At 39.9% G+C, this 17,439-nt stretch overlaps 1 protein-coding gene and 1 non-coding gene across 2 annotated transcripts in view; one reads left to right on the top strand and one right to left on the bottom strand.

Moving 5' to 3' along the window:
* LOC124545216 (lipopolysaccharide-induced tumor necrosis factor-alpha factor homolog) overlaps nucleotides 1-17,439 on the top strand; it is a 118,425-nt gene that overhangs the window by 79,406 nt on the left and 21,580 nt on the right. The window contains exon 3 of the mRNA XM_047124088.1: nucleotides 17,050-17,182. Within this exon, the coding sequence (XP_046980044.1) occupies nucleotides 17,050-17,182 (133 nt within the window). The remainder of the gene's footprint in view (nucleotides 1-17,049; nucleotides 17,183-17,439) is intronic.
* On the bottom strand, nucleotides 1,879-1,951 carry Trnat-ggu. The gene has a single exon. It is a non-coding gene; the product is annotated as a tRNA-Thr (tRNA).

Here is a 17,439-nt window from a genome sequence, read left to right as displayed (position 1 = left end):
TAAATACCGAATGCGTGAAAAACTACCGCATCATGTACGACGTATTAATTTATTAATTCATCACTAACTCTATGCGCAATAAATTTCGCATACAGAAGGCACATGTACCACTACATGTAGCTACAAAATTATATCATCGTACAGCATGTAGTTGGGGAGATACGTCGTGATAAATATTAAGCTGCGTGAAAATGAATCTGCAGGGCGCAATTCGCTGGATATGCAGGTGAAATATGTGTACAAATATGCGTGAAATATTGTAAGCCGTGGGTAGAAAGCTTATCTTAAATTCCAGGAACGATCTGAATCAAATTAGGTACTTATATTAGTTACACTGTGGAAAGAAATACTGTAGGGGTAAGAATCACCAGTTTCCTTTTGGACTGTGTGTGTGAACTTCGAGAGAAGGGTGGACAAGCAGATGGACAGACAACGAGGGAGGAAGGAATAGATAGGCACAGATAGGAGGAGGAAGAGGAGGAAACGGACAGAGGAGGGAGGGAAATGGAGAGAGGGGAAGGAGGAGGTAGACAGAGAGAAGGGCGAGTAGGTTATGGACTAATACAAGACTGGAATAAATGCATATCCGAGCAAACACCGGATACTTAACTAGTTATTAATAAAGACCACTCATGCGATTTACTCGGGAAGCATTTATTAAGCCGTAATAACTACTGGAAGACAGTGTAGCAGTTAAGAAAAATACAACGTATGGTGCAACCTAGAAAACATACTGATTACAGTGATTATAATAAACGTGTGTTGGTTCAAATCATTTATTTACCGTCTTATGATTTAAACTGAAAAGCTGTTACATGTTTAGTACCTTAATACGTTTTTTAACACTTGAAACAGAAATTCCTCTCGAACTACACTTTTCATTCAAGGTTCTCCATACAGTTCAGCTGTAATCGTGTCTCTGGAATAAATTCTAAACTTCATTGTAATTGTGTCTTCAGTCTGAAGGTTGGATTGATCCACTTCTAAATGGTGATCTATCCTGTTCAAGTCTTTTCAACTGAGCTTCATTACCGCAGTCTATAACCACTTGAACCTGTTTGCTGCAATCACGCCTTAGTCTTCCTTTACAATTTCACCCCCGCCCTTCCGTCCTTTACCAAATTAATGATTTCTTCATGCCTCAGGATCTGTTTCCTAAAACTCTCCCTTCTTTTAGTGAAGTTGTGCCGTAAATTTCTTTTCTCCTCGATTTGATTTAGTACCTCTTCACTAATTCCTTGATCAATCCGTCTGATCTTCTGCATTCTTCTGTGTCACCTCGTTTTAAAAGTGCTATTCTCCTCTTGTCTGTACTGTTTTACTTTCATGTAAGGCTACACCCCAGACAAATGCTTTCAGAATAGACTTCCAACAACTTAAATTTATATTAGGTGTTACAATATAGCTTTCTTTCGGAAAACCTTTTATTGGCATTTGCGGTCTTTAGTTTATAACCAATTTAGCGCTGCCATCATCAGTTTTTGTTGCCCAATAGCCAACCTCATCTACTATTTATAGCGCCTCATTTCCTGATCCAATTAGCAGTACAGCGTGGACATAAACATTTCATTCTCCTTCATGTACTTTTTTCGATGTTCATTTTAAAATCTCTTTTCCGGATCCTATTCATTACGACACAATCGAATTACAGACAATGGGTGCAAGTGGGCATAGATTTGCCGGCCGGTGTGACCGAGCGGTTCTAGGTGCTGCAGTCTGGAACCGTGCGACCGCTACGGTCGTAGGTTCAAATCCTGCCTCGGGCACGGATGTGTGTGATGTCCTAAAGTTAGTTAGGTTTAAGTAGTTCTAAGTCTAGGGGCTGATGTTGAACCATTTTTTGGGCATTGATTTAAATTAACAGGGAAAGCTGAAAATTTGTTCGATCGGTATTCGAACCCGGGTCTCCTGCTTACCAGGCAGATGCTCTGACCACTAAGCCATCCGGACACAGAGATCATCGCAGCTGTGTGGATTACGCCAGCACGCCTCCCATCACGCCCAAATTCTTAACATACCCACAGATTATTAATGTAGTGCCTCTGCCCATTATTCTCATTACTCGTGGCATACGTAATATTCATTCCGTTCGACGGATCTTTCTTATATTTTGCCGTCTTTGACAGAAGTACAGTGTCTTAGGAAAACATTGAAGTTTTTATTAATCTGGCACTTTAATTCTTTTTCCAAATGTCACCATGATTTTTTTATTGCTCGCTCAATGCACAAATTGAATAAAATGTAGCATAGATTATAATTCTTTGTCCCTCCTTTCTCAATTACTGCATTATTTTCACATTCCTTGCTTCTTATGTATTTTTTGCAGTGCTGTTATGGCGCCATGGTTCTCTAATTTTTTCAAGAAATTATTAATTCATGAACTGGAATAACTTGTTATAACCAGAATGCACTTTATGTAAACTTGTACGTAGGAGACGGTTGCGTAAGTCAAACGGAAATGTGATAAGAAAGTCGAAGGAGAAGATAACGAATGCTGGAGGCTCTATGTTGGTGTTCTACGCATTCACCTGCTTCCTGTGAATGATACATATTGCGCGTAGTGGATGTTGCTCCGTACTGTGACATTCTTCGTATTCCATTCGCGGCTGGAGGGAAAAGATCAGTTCCCTCCATCCTGTGTGAACTGGCATTAAATTTAAACTTTATATTGCCCATCTCGATACTTAGATACTTCGAGGCCTGAGGAATATCTGCAATTTACTTCCTGGAAACTGGTTCCTGAAGTAATCTGTCTTCGCCAGTGATTAATTAGCCGGCCGTTGTGGCCGAGCCGTTCTAGGCGCTTCAGTCTGGAACCGCGCGACCGCTACGGTCGCAGGTTCGAATCCTGTTTCGGGCATGGATGTGTGTGACGTCCTTAGGTTAGTTAGGTTTAAGTAGTTCTAAGTTCTAGGGGACTGATGACCACAGTGTCCCATAGTGCTCAGAGCCAGTGATTAGTTGACTTTTTCGACTGTGTGCCAGGTGAGGTTATTCAGTATTTCTGTAACTGTTTCGGCAATCCTTTCATGCTCCCGTTCTTTGCGTAGTTCAGTGTCACCTGTTCCGCCATCCTATCGATCCCACACGCTCGAGCGGTGTCCTTCATCGTTTCAGACATACGACTCTGGAACAGACTACCTTGTACCTTGCGTCCCTAAAACCGCTGTGCATCCAAGTAGAGATTGAAACTTTATCTGTTACCATTGGCGTAGCTTTCCTCTCAGCATATCCCAACTGTTTTTTCTTCTGTCCAAAAGTTAAACAGTTTCTCTATCCTATTATCAACACTATCCATGTTTTTCTCATCCTATCTATTTGTTTTCTTATTTCTATCTCATCTGGTATACTTTACTTTCCCTAATATTTCGCACTCTTGCTCTGACAATTCAACTTCTTTTCTACTATTGATTCCTTCTGCACTGCTGTCCTGTTAGACATCACTACTGACGTTCGACAAGAAGAAGATGAAGAAACTGTTTATAAACATTTAGTATGATATAACATATCAGTCGCAGTTTTGTTGGAGACAGTGTCGCGGCATTATTTTCGTGAGGGTTAGAGAGACGACAAAATGGACAGACAAAAAAAATCAACAATGGCGGAAGGACATTTCAACATGTCTTCGCCTGCTGTAGACTACTGTTTTATGGATGAATAACTTCGACGTATGTGTATTTCTTAAGTGACACATGTTCAAGAGACCAGTGCCCAGACAGCTCGAGTTCTTCTAGCAGACAAGTATCTTCACTTGCCTCGTGTGTACGAATTAGAGAGACTGTTCAACATATTTCATCGTTAGCGGTTGTGAACTTCTGACACAGGTTCAGTTTGAACGGTTTTATGCCTTTATCTTAAAATTAATGCTAAATAAGGCATATAAGTAAAGGAATAGAGTACAGCAGTGTTTGTAATTGCCAGCTTTGTGCCCTCATCTTCCACCTCTGCACTTTCAGGTAACGGAAATGAGATGGTAATAATAGATTCGAAAAAACCGTTACTTAAATTTGTTTTATTAAGTCATAGTTTCACCAGCGAGGCTACAAATTTCCTATTATATTATTGCCTACCATACACCACGTCTGAGTCGAAATACTTGATAAAATTGCGGCGTGGTATCTGACCTGTGCTAGCATGATTCTGCCGTTCTGAATCCCACTTCTCGTTTTCTAATCGACATGCGCTCTCATTTCCTAAAACCGCTGTTCGCGTTTTCAGCTAATACTTTATCGAGTTGTGACTTCGATGCCTAGCTGACGCAATAAATTCATTATCCTGTGTGCTATAGTATAAGATTAAAATTTTATCTTAATTACAGTACGCGCAAGGATCTTCCTGTGCAGTCATCAGACCGTTTCCGAAAAGTTTGGGAGCTTAACAAAAGCTCCAGTAATTAATTTTAAGGTATTTTTAAGTACTGGTAAAAACATGGATAAGAGTCTGTTTCCACTTGGCATTAATTATACCCAAGTATGTAAATAAATCAAAGCAGACAAGTTTCTATGGTGATTCTAAAAATCTATGTGTGTGTGTCTGTGTGTGTCTGTGTGTGTGTCTGTGTGTGCGCGTGTGTGTGTCTGTGTGTGTGTGTGTGTCTGTGTGTGTGCGTGTGTGTGTCTGTGCGTGTGCGTGTGTGTGGCTGTGCGTGGGTGTGTAGGAGAGAGCGAGAGAGAGAGAACGCATGATGAGGGACTTAGCAGTAAGCATATTCATCTTTTAAATTGAACATACTTAACTTGCGGGTCGTTTCTTCTCTTGTACAAAAACCTCATGACATATCGCTATTAATTCCTCTTCCATGAGGCCGTTAGTTAAGACTTTTGTTAAGGAGCTAATGAATATATCTTCTGTTGACTGTGGAGTTCATCCATCGTTTGTGCAGAAAACGACGCAGTCGATAACCGTGTTTTTTTCTGATTTGTGAAAGAAGATTCTAGTTACACAGATAGGAAATAGGGAGGGAATGGGAATATTTCTTGTTCGACGAAGGATCTAGACCAATGCTTACGGGATCCACGTCATAGGGACGAGGTATTCTACCCTGACTTTCAGGAGCCATTAGCAGTAGAAAACTTTCCATCGAAAGCCATAAATTTGAGTGTTGACGACATAAATAAGCGAGGCCAACGCCTCCTTCACAGGATGTTGCGTTCGCTCTTCTCTACGTTGTAGCAAGCGCCAAATCTTACTGTCCATAAAACTTGTCAAGTGACTATCAGTTTCCACGATTTTAGTGAATTATTTAGTGTTTCCAACAGAAAAGCTACTACTGCGCGAAATTCGCAGCAGGTCGAGCGATTTGTAGCTACAGTAGGTAAAAAATATTTACACACACCAGAACAGAAGCTTCATGTATGTGAACCTTGAATATCGGCATACTACTTACAACTGAGCCGAAGTGTTGCCTTCAGCAGATCCTGAGATAATGCTAACCAAACCTTGAGTAGCCCACGTTTACTGCTCGTCGAATTTAGCCGTTTTGCGAATGCTCCAGAAAGGCTTGACAACTAAGCTGTGAATAGGTTTTCCACCACCTATGCATTTAGACCTTGAGTGCGATTAGACACACAGAGAGCAGGAAATGAAAGCATAATCCTCTCGAAATTATAACAACGTTATTTCGTTCACTATTATCGACGTTTTTCGAAAAAATATAAATGTGTCGTTAACGATCTAATAATAACAGTGCACCAGTTATGTTTTTTCATAGATACCACGACGCGTTTCTCGTTTTCAGATGCAACTATTTACTTTGCTGTTGTGTGTAACATCTGTGTGCGTTCTGCTCTTCTTGCCCTGCATTGTCCATGGTTTCATGGTGTTGGGCCTTCTCCATCGCTCAGAAATTCACACACACTCAACCACGTTTTGATGTTTTACATGTTTTTATTTCACTTAGACAGAGTGAGTGACTGCGTGTACATTTCTGCACAGTTGGGGAAAAAACCACAGTAGACCAACGAAGGGCAAGACAAGAGGAACAAACAACATGCAGACATCACTTGTAAATAGCCGCTCCTGTTCAATTTTGGAACACAACCTACGACCACCTTAGAGACAGAGGTGATGACACTTTCTGCAGGACCTGACCATCATTTTGCAGGACAATGCTCAAACATGTACAGTGCAAGCTGTTACTGATTTGTTTGACTGGTGGGGCTGCTAAGTGCTATATCACCTTCTACACTCCCATGACTTAAGCCTCCCTGAGTTCAACTCAATTTCCAAACTGAAGGAAACACTTCACGGCATTCGCTTCAGAACTGTCACAAATTCGTCGGGCAATAAACCGCGCCGCTCGAACTGTCAACACAACTAGTTCTGCTAAGAGTATCCTACGACATTCACATCGCTGGCGACAGGTTATGCACAATGCTGGTGACTACTTTGAAGGTCAGTAAAACTCTGAAACACACATGTATTTTGTACGAGCTGTAAATAAATAGTTGCCACTATTTAAGTTCCAACTCTCGTATTGGAGAACTGTCTCTGACATGGGGTACTGAGTAGATAAGATGGGTTGCTGATGTAACTGCTTGGATCTGAAGATGATCCTAAGTGATCGAAATATGTAATCTAATTAAAACGTGCAGCTGATACTCAACAATAGATAATTCTTACCTTAAATATCAATAAAGTTGCTGACTCTCACGACACGAATATGTCGACTATACGGTAGTGGAAATGTTTACGTCACCAGCAGGTAGGAGAGGTTTATTCGAACAGAACCTTTTCTATGAACACTGACAACCTTTTCCTTCATTTCCTAGTTAAAAAAAAAAAAGCACTACATGGGCATTCCTCTGTAACAGAAATAAATTTCTAAATCTTACTCCAGTGCTACATATCAAGAGAAAAAACAGTCCATTTCCGTCTAAACTCATTCAAGATATCTTTAAACGCTTTTAGTAAACAAAAAATTGTTATAAGTACAGTGTGGATCACAATTCATAGCGAAAACTGACGAGTGTGCAAATACGCAATAGCAGAAACATTTCACTGCTCATGGGTCCACAAAACGAACCGTTTGCGTTACAATTGCGAGTGTGTGGTCTGAGCCGTCACTGATTTCAATATGAAATATTGTTCTATTTAGTACAAATGTATTTGAAACGCACATTTTTCGATAAAGCCCCATCTCACTGGGCTTAAATTTCGCTCATGGCGTAGATCACATTTTACAACGTTGTGGAATGTGGTACACGCCTCATGAGATACAGGCTATTTTGTTGCCGCTGTAAGACTGCACGTACCGCGCCAATATGGTCTGAGATGGATAGGTCCAAACACAACCTGTACCTTGGCGTCAGATGTCAGCGGACCACAATCTTCTAGAGTTTCTTGTCTAGTGTCGGTCACAAAAGTGAGGTGTACAACACTCCCGCCGATACGGATGAGGAAGTGGAACTGCAGATTTTAATCTTGTTAAGATATGAAAGATGATGCGGGGTATTTAAAAGAATTTGTAGCACACTGTAGAGACGGGTACAGCATTGTTTCCTAATATGAAGATGACACGAGAAACACCTCCTTTAATAAGAGGGAGTGTACAATAATTTGTAACATGTAACGTGGTGAAGTAGTATTTTATTTTTTTTAAGGCAGGCCTCGGGTGAATTGTGAGATCATATATGGGGATTTATTCGAAAATACATTTGGACTAACCAGCACAATGTTTCATACCGAAGTCAGCGGCGGCTTGAAACTTTTAGCACAGGGCAGGAGCGGAGCAGGTAGAGGAACTATGGATCAAGTTTAAAGGAACAATTGATCCTGCACTGGCCAGATATGTGCCCAGTAGAACAGTTCACAATGGTAGGCACCCTCAACGGCATACGGTCAGTCTAAAGAATAGGTTTTACACCTATGAGTATAGAAAGATGCTAAATGGAACCCATTGGCTGTCAAGGCGGCAATGTATGAAGCCTTCAGTGGCTGCCGTAACGGAATATTGTCAAATGTTGTTTCACAAAACCCGAAGAAATTGTGGTTGTATGTAAAGACTGTTAAGAACAAAGTTAGCGTCAAAATCACTCGTGGGTGAGGCAGAAACTGCAACTGAGTATGGCAAACCAAATCAGAAATCCAGAATGAGATTTTCACTCTGCAGCGGAGTGTGCGCTGATGTGAAACTTCCTGGCAGATTAAAACTGTGTGCCCGACCGAGACTCGAACTCGGGACCTTTGCCTTTCGCGGGCAAAGGTCCCGAGTTCGAGTCTCGGTCGAGCACACAGTTTTAATCTGCCAGGAAGTTTCAAATCAGAAATGCTTACCCCCGTTTTCAAAAATTTCTGTACAAAGGAAACCCCAGGAGTGTTGCCCCAATTTAATCCTTGTATCATTGAAAAGATGAGTAAAGTAAGTCTAGCACCATTGGCGTTGAGAAACAGCTGAAATCATTAAAACTGAGCAAAGCACCAGCACCCATTGGATCTCGTCAGATTCTACAATGAATTTGCGACTGAGTTAGCCCCTATAATCTATCGTAGATCCCTCGAAGAAACAACTGTGCCCCCTAGTTGGAAGAAACAACAGATCTCACCCATTTACAAGAAAGGTAGTAGAAGTGATTCACAAAACTACCGTACAATATCCTTGATAGCGATTTGTTTTAGAATCTTAGAATATATTCTGAGTTAATGTGGTGCCTCGAACAGAATGGCCTCTTCCATGCCAACCAGCATGGATTCCGTAAACATCGATCATGCGAAACCCAACTCGCCCTTTTCTCACGTGACATACTGAAAGTTTTGGATCAAGGCAGTCAGCTGGATGCAGTGCTTCTTGGTTTCCGTATAGTATTTGACTCAGTATCACGCCTATGCCCACTGTCAAAAGCACGGTCGTATGGGACATAAAGTGAAATTTGTGACAGAATGAGCATTTCTTGGGAGGGAGGATGCAGCAAGTTATCTTGGATGGAGTCATAGTCAGATGTAGAAGTAACTGTGGCCTTGCGGACAATAGTAATAGTAACCTCAGAATTTTTGCAGATAATGCAGTCATCTATAACGAAGTACTGTCTGAAAGAAGCTGAGTAAGTATTCAGTCAAATCTTGAAGATTTCAAAGGTGTGCAAAAACTGGCAACTCGCTTCAAAGTTCAGAAATGTAAGACTGTTCATTTCACAAAACGAAAAAACATAGTATTCTATGACTACGACATTAGTGAGTCACAGTAGGAATCGGTTAACTCGAACAAATACCTGGCTGTAATACCATGTGGCGATACGAATTGGAATGAGCATATAGGCTCAGTCGTGGGTAAAGCAGATGCAAGACTTTGGTTTATTGGTAGAATACTGGGGAAATACAGTCAATCTACAAAGGAGATTGCTTACGAATCACTCGCCCAACCGGTTAGAGAATTTTGCTCAAATGTGTGGCACTCGTACCGAATAGGACAAAACGGGATATCAAACGTAGGGTATACAGAGAAAGGCAGCACGAATGGTCACAAATTTGTTTGATCCTTAGGAGTGTCTCACAGAGATGCTGAAACAACTGGGCTGGAAGACTCTCGAAGATAAACGTAAACTATCCCGAGGAAGCCTACTTGGAAAGTTTCGAGAACCGGCTTTAAATGATTCTAGGACTATACTGCAAGCCCCTACAAATCGCTCCAGTAGGGATCGTGAGGACAAGATTACGATAATTACAACACGCACGGAGTCATTCAAACAATCATTCTTCTTGAGCTCCATTCTTGGATGCAATTGCAAAAAGAAAACCCTGATAACGGGTACAGTTGGATGTGCCTCTCGCAGTGGTTTGCATAGTGGGTGTGTGTGTGTGTGTGTGTGTGTGTGTGTGTGTGTGTGTGTGTGTTTGGAGATTAAGGGCGCTCAACGCCGAGTTTATCAACGCCCTTACACACATTGAAAGAAACGAATGTGCGTAAAATGACTAAAACAGTCACCCAGTGAGGAAGAAACCTGTAAGGTTACACTCTTTCACTCACTTCCCTCTCACTAGCGATGACCCACACAATCACTCCAGATGTAGATGAAACACACATCCACAGTTACCTCGCAAACGGCACATTTGCTGCCCTAAGTTACTAGAACGCTGTCGCTTCTACAAGTATTATCGTATACTTTCACCCCTGTCAGTTTTCGCTACTAATTCGCACCCTGAGTACAAAATTTGCACCTTGTTGCCTGTGATGCCCCCCTCAGCTTGCCGCCCCAAAAGGCCACTTGGACCTTTAACCTTTCCCCCTAGGCTTAAACCAAGTAGAATTTTATTTGGAAGTCCGTTAGAAATAAATGGCTTTGAGAACTCATTTCTGCAGTGTCCTTCGGGTATAGAAAATGGCTGCAAGGAAAATCGATTGAAGTGTGGTATTTCGAGAAGCTGCGGCGTACAAAGAAACATTCGTTGTCTGGAAAATGTCGAGAGTGTATTAGTAGCACAGTCCAAAATATCTGCCTTTGTACGAAGATACTCAACAAGTTATCTCTTAGTGTAATCGCGAGTACGAATCTCATGAATTTCATTCACAATACGCACGTAAGAACGTAAGAGGAAATGTTTTAGTACTGTCTTAAGAGATCACAGGGACAGTCATGAAGAAAGAGCAGGGGTTGCTGGGATTTTCGTACGCTTGTTAATTTTCTATCCCAATCACTTCCTGTATTATATTCTGGTGAAATCAGCACGTGTCGAGTTTGAATGAAGAAACTAATTAAGAAACGAAGCACAGTGGCTCTTAGGTTCATACAGATTTTTCTAATTGCTTCAGTGTCTTCTAGTCCGTGAAATGGAATTCTATGTATGACAAGATATCGTACTTTTTGTTTGCGTCTGATAAGAAAATAGCAAATTTTCATGTCATTTTTTCAGAGGGAATGTTTTCGAAGTCGACACTCCGCATTTCAAAATTTAGCAGCTCCGTCCGAAACAAAGTTAACTTCGACCATAGACATGTTTTGTTTACCGTTAACACATTTGTGACATCGAGGCCTCTGCTATACCACCTTTGGTGAGTTAATTAGATATCTCGAATACAAATAATTTTATTGTGATTTTTTTAAGAATATTAACGTCGTTTGTTCTACAGTTTCGCGTGTCATTAATATCTGTGAATTCTCAAAGAAAATACAGTTAGACTGTGAAGATACAGTGTCTTTTCCTACATAGGTCAAGAGGAATGAGACTAGATTCCTGACTAGGACGTACTGTGTTAAAAAACTTTGTTTAATTGCCTTAAGGCGGCTATAGCACTTGCTATAATCTGAATTTACGGAACAGAGGATAGTGGAGCGATTGAAACTTCGGTGATGTGTTTAAATTCTGCAAATAATGGCTTTTCCATAATCACATACTGCAGACTCGCAATATTTTCTTTTTACAGCTGACGTCATATGTTTCTTTTGCATTCAAGCTCGACAAGGATTAGTTTCAGCAAAATGATGATTTACAGCAGACTGATAACATTGTCCTTTTGGAACTGGGCACACAAAGTGTCCTCATTCGAAGTTTCACCAAAATGATAATGCATGAGGTGTCAAGTGTGTGTAAAATATCTACAGTACAGTAACTTGTAAAATATTCGCAGGGATATAAAATACGAAAGCGTACGAAAATCGAAACATATTTACTAGTAACTCTTTCTGTTGCCAAGAAGTAACCTCATTTCGTTCTGGACTTGTAATATCGCTGATAGTTTCAGATGTTTCACCATAGCACCTGGATAAGCGATGGAGAGTGTTCCGCGTAGGTGTAAAAGCTGAAGTTTATTTTAAGATATTTGTGTACGAGTCTAGTGTTCTATTATGCGAGTAGAAAATTAATAAAAAGTGTCCATCGTGTCATTTGGTCTTTTTTTGATTAACTATGTTGCGTCGGTTGATACACTCTGTGCTGATCCGTAATGCCCTATCATGAAGCAAGGCCAGTATGGAAGTGACCAATAATGTGAAAGGCACAGTCGTAAGAGTTGATGATTTTTTAATTTTAGGAAATTTCACTCTACAGTACTCTCACTACGCGGTAGAAAGGCTTATATGTTTGTGTTAATGGCAAAGACGTACAGTGCACGCTCATTTCCTGATGTCTCGGCGTCATAGCGAGCAGCTTTGGGCTACTAGTGTTATGCTCCATCGTTAAGTAGCAAACAAGACTGTGTGCAGTAGCGAGCGTAGTTTAATACTGTGTTTTATTTTGCTATGGTGTGTCAAGTTTTCTCATTGTAAAATGAATTTTCTTAATTGGTCCATAGTGGACATTACCTGCGTCTCATTATCGGTGAGGAAAGATTCCTGTTCATAGTGAGGCCTGCTTTTGTAGATGCTCATTATTAAGCACAACTATGCCGTAGAAGTGCGCTGTTAGGATAAGACTTGCTGTTTCACACCCTCCTCTCCCCGTGTCACTGTATTTACGAGGCGGAGAATACTCCTCTTCGCTAAAATCAGACAGTAGTTCCATTCATTATAGGGTATAGATGTTCGCTTATCTTACATTCCAGCATTGTATTCACACTTTCCACCATTTAGTTGAGCCATATACATAAGAAGCGTAGTCATAGAATTTTAACTATCACTTCGAAAAAACTAAGGTTACATAATTTTTTGTTTGCTGGTTGGCTATAGCTCTACTTGTATATGCATACATACCTTGCAAACCACTCTGAACTCGTCTCCAAGGGCTGTTGTGGCGGAATGGACAGGTGTTAGTGTCTCCTAGACCGTACAGAAAGGTGTCATTGACACGGATCAAGATATAGACGCAAAAGACTACGATTGTACAATAGCCAGTGATCACTGTTCTATCGAGCAAGAACAACATTCAGATGAACTTCAGCACAATTTTGATGTGGATCGGCCTGTCTCCCCAACAAAATACTTAGTTTTAGTTAAAATCAAATGTGTTTTGAGTGGTGATTAAGAAAAATGTAGATCCCAATACTGAATGTCAATTTTGTTGACTTTTTATACGTATTGAGTGGAATCTTTATGTGAATTTAGTTTTATGGAAATGTAGTTGCAACAAAGATAATACAATTTTTCGGAATGAAAAATTCTGTTTTCTAACAGTCCATTCACGTGTACTATTTAAAAAAAAAAAACTCGAAAATGTATGTAATTTTTTATGATAAATAGTTAAATGCTGCATGCTTTATTTCGTGCAATAAAATAAACAAACTTCATTTAGACAACACGTATAATGTCGGTTTAAACGTAGGGAACCCAGAGGCCCACCTCGCAGTAGACGTTACAGAAACGTCACCCCGTGAGTTACGGCTAAATGCCTCCCTGTGTGCTGAAATTAGCCAAATCTTCTCTTCGCGATCCCTACGTGAGCGATACGGAAGAGGATTCAGAGTATCTTCAGGTGATAAAATTGAATGTCGTAGTGGTGATTCATTTACAGTAGCGGCGGAAATGTTGCAGCCGTGTCAGGTTAATCCAGATGACTAAAGCAGTCTTCGACAGCAGCGCGGACATGTTGCAACTGTGTCAGACCAATCCATTAGACTTCTTTAGCCGGCTGCATTGGCCTGACACAGCTGGCGACAGTTATGCTCCTCCCGAAAATGAATTATACCCGTTAATCTACCGTGTCAGCGGGCTGCGCCGGGAAGCGGCGTACCACGGTGCAATGGTGCGGGGATTTCACTGTGTCAAGCGTGCAGACATATTAAATAAAAAAATTAATGGCTTAACTCTATTTTTCCGAGGTCTCCATCAAAAGTGTGTGAGTAGCCTTCGTACATACTGATAGTGGCATAATCTCGGCGGCTTGCCATTCAAACGGCCACAACAACAGCACGACACTCCTCACATTCAGTATTTCTTGTCAGACCTACAATAGTGTTAAATCTCTGTATTTGTCTCGCACAGTTCTGAATTCTGATATTTAGTGGAAGAAAGAAAGGTCATAGTTAAGTTAAATAATGTTAATGCTTGGATTTTAGTGATTAACAAAGTTGCAAAAAATGCGTTAGCCTCTGTTTCGTGAAGCACTTGTCACTCACTATTCGTCTGGGTGAAAAGAGGTACGAATACCTTTAACGGATAGAAAGTTACGCAGGGTGGAAAATTTAGCTCTTGCATCCTGCCTGCGTATGTGCGGAAATAAGCACATTCTTTGATGGAAGTTTGCCACTCTTTTGTAGCCAAAGTACTATAAACTTGGAAACTGTTGAATAAGAACTAGACAACTAACTACAGTTCCACCATGTAATGCCCACTTAAAGACAAGAAAGATTTCTAACAATATAATCATTATGTAACGAAAGTCATAGTGTAGCAGTTACACAGCTAATAGAGAGTAGGTGAGAATTTCAAGTGAACAACAATAAGGCAGAATAAGCTGAATCAGACAAAAGTCAATATCATACAAGAAAGTACACAGAAAATTTATTAAAATGAAAAAGTTGAAAATAAGAGAAAAGTGTAACAACAATAACTTACATTGATTACACACCAGGTTTCATCGGTTATGATTGCTGTTGGCACATAACCAGCTATGGAGAAGAATGTTTCAAGCATTCCAAGCTGGTTCTAAATGTTGGTATTGTTAAAGATATTTATAAGAAATGCAGAGAGAGTTAGTAATAACAATAACAGTATTCTGCAAGTGCCTGTAATGCCGGATAAGATGTACAAAAATGCAGAGTATGTAAGAATGGTGCTGACAGATGATGCCATTTTAACAGAAATGGTTAAAGCTGGAGGTTGAGCAAAACTGAAGGAACACACAAAATGGTTTCCCAGTCAACCCTGGTACAAAGAAATCTAACTCATCAAAACTGGGATACCTTGGAAATTATTTTACTTAATATAAATGACAAATTAAAAAAAACTGAGTCTACCAGCCCCCTCTGACTAATGTACAACACATTCACTAAAATTATCGCCAAGTGCATTGGAAAAATGATGGTTCATAACCAGGCATGGGAACTATTTGGTTTTAGATGTGGAAATTGTCCACTAGAACCTTTGAAAATTCTGAATAAACTTATAGAACATAGCTGTGACTATGAACTACCACTTTGTCAAAGATTCATAAATTGTTACTCAGTTTTAACAAAATCAGCTCTCAAAGCCTTTGATAAATAAGAGATAGATTCAGCCTATGTTAGAATACTGAAAAATCTGATGTCAATGCTACAGCTCACGTTAGACCTTCATTTTGATTGTGGGAAATTCTGAACTAAAAGAAGAATCGGGCAAGGAGATTCTATATTGTCCAAACTATTTAAGCTGCCTTTGAGGAAGTTTTCAGACCGTAAACCACAAAACACTGCACTAATATAACACGTCTTAAACATCTCTGTTTCACCTCTGTTTCAGATAAACTTCAATAATGAAAGCAATAGAAAAGTTTGGAAATCAGTCTAAAATAATATATAAATAACACATTGAAATGAAAATAGTATGAAGTAGCATTGAAGTTGTGGAATTAGTTGAGTCTTAGCATACAGAGCAGCTGAAGACAGCCAAACATATAAACAGAAAAGGAAAAATGGCTTGACATTTTTTTGGTAAAGTAAATAGAAACTGGAAATATAAATTCTTGATGTGACTCAAATGGAATTTTTGTGATCAGCGTATACAACAGTTTTTTTTCTAAAGGCTTGGATTTTCACTGCAAAGCTGATCGCAAAACTGAGGGTTGGTCAGTGTGCAATAGAGAGATGTATACAAGGAATTACTGACAAATACAGGAAAATAAACACACAGACAGTGGCGAGACCAGAGTAGAACAAGTAATCATAACTGAACTGAAAATAAAATGAAAGGGGGGGGGGGGGGGGAGGGAGGGCATGTAGGAAGGTGAATTGATCGCATAGGAAACAGAGAAGTTCCCAAGAGAGGAAAAAAAGAAATCAATGATATCATTTGAATACATACCGGAGTACGAGGAATGTTTATAGCTGAGGATCATAATATATGGAGACATATCCAGCAACAAATGTCAAATGGTGCATGATGATGCATTGTGATATCGTATGAGTCGAAACAACATGTATTAGATAAAAAAAAGCTCTGTAGGGAATGAAGTCAATCTACAATGGAGATTGCTTGCAAATCATTCATGTAACCAACCTTAGAAGATTGCTAAAATTTGTAGGGTCCATATCAAATACGACTGATGGAGTACATTGAATGTATACAGAAAAGGGCACCAAGGATACACAGGTTTGTTGAACCCATGTGAGACTGCTGCAGAGATGCTGAACAAACTGAAACGGCAGACATTTGAAGATAGATGCAAAATATCTCACAAAAACCTACTTATAAAGATTAAAGTACCGGCTTTAAGTGATTACTCTGCGAATGTACTACATACAGTCCCTGGTGTATCAGTCCTGGCCAGCCAGTGTCGCCGTGCGGTTCTAGGTGCTTCAATCTGGAGCCACATGACCGCTATTGTCGCAGGTTCGAATCCTACCTCGAGCATGAATGAGTGTAATGACCTAACGTTAGTTAGGTTTAAGTAGTTCTAAGTCTAGGGGACTGATGACCTCCGATGTTAAGTCCCATAGTGCTCAGAGCCATTTGACCATTTTTTGTATCATTCCTGTAGGGCTTGAGAGGCCAAGTTTAGATTCATTGCGGTGCACACAGACTCATTTAAATATTCATGTTACCCATCCTCAATACATGAATGGAAAGGGTAGAATCCCAAACGACTGGTGCAATGGGAAGTACCATCTGCCATGCACTTCAATGGTTTGCAGAATATGTATGTAGGTGTTGATGCAGACATATAAAAAGAGTTCTAGAACTTACAAATACAGATTTTTTTTTCATAAAAATAGCATTCTAATTGGTATGGGATGATTGGAGAATTGAAACCAGATAGGTAATGAAAATGGGGAAGTTAAGATTGTGAAAACTGTGTAGTAATGATTTCTCTCAAGATTTAAACATGTTACCAGCCAGTCCTCTTTATCTTTTCCATCACAAAAATATCATGACTAGTTTTTGGTGAAGACTGCTTTTACTTTTGTGTGTGTGTTTTAGAGAGAGAGAGAGAGAGATACACTTCGTATCAGTTCTTTATGTAGTTGACACATGCTTCATACTGTTTCAGTGATTAGCACGCCGCTGGGACCTGAGCCAACAACATTGCAGTGTCCATCATGTCACAAGACTGTAACAACTGAGATAAGATACAGAAGCAACACAAAAACACACGTAGTAGCAGTTCTTCTTTTTGTCTTCCTGTAAGTATTTAACGGGCTTACCAGTTTTACTTATTTCAAAATGTAGGATTAGTGTGTCCTGCTTAAAACTGTGCACATCAAAAATTTTATTTATCAGTTATTCTATTAATTAGATTTAAGTCCACATACATTGTGTCCTTTCAGTTACAAGTGATCTGACAACAGTTTACAGAAATAAAGCTGCTGTAGGGCTTAACAGTGACTAGTGCAATAAGTACACATGAGAGGCACTGGATGCTGTGGTACATACAATTTTC

Source organism: Schistocerca americana, chromosome 1 (assembly GCF_021461395.2).
Source record: "Schistocerca americana isolate TAMUIC-IGC-003095 chromosome 1, iqSchAmer2.1, whole genome shotgun sequence".
NCBI lineage: Eukaryota > Metazoa > Arthropoda > Insecta > Orthoptera > Acrididae > Schistocerca > Schistocerca americana.
This window is presented reverse-complemented; position numbering and strand designations above follow the sequence as displayed.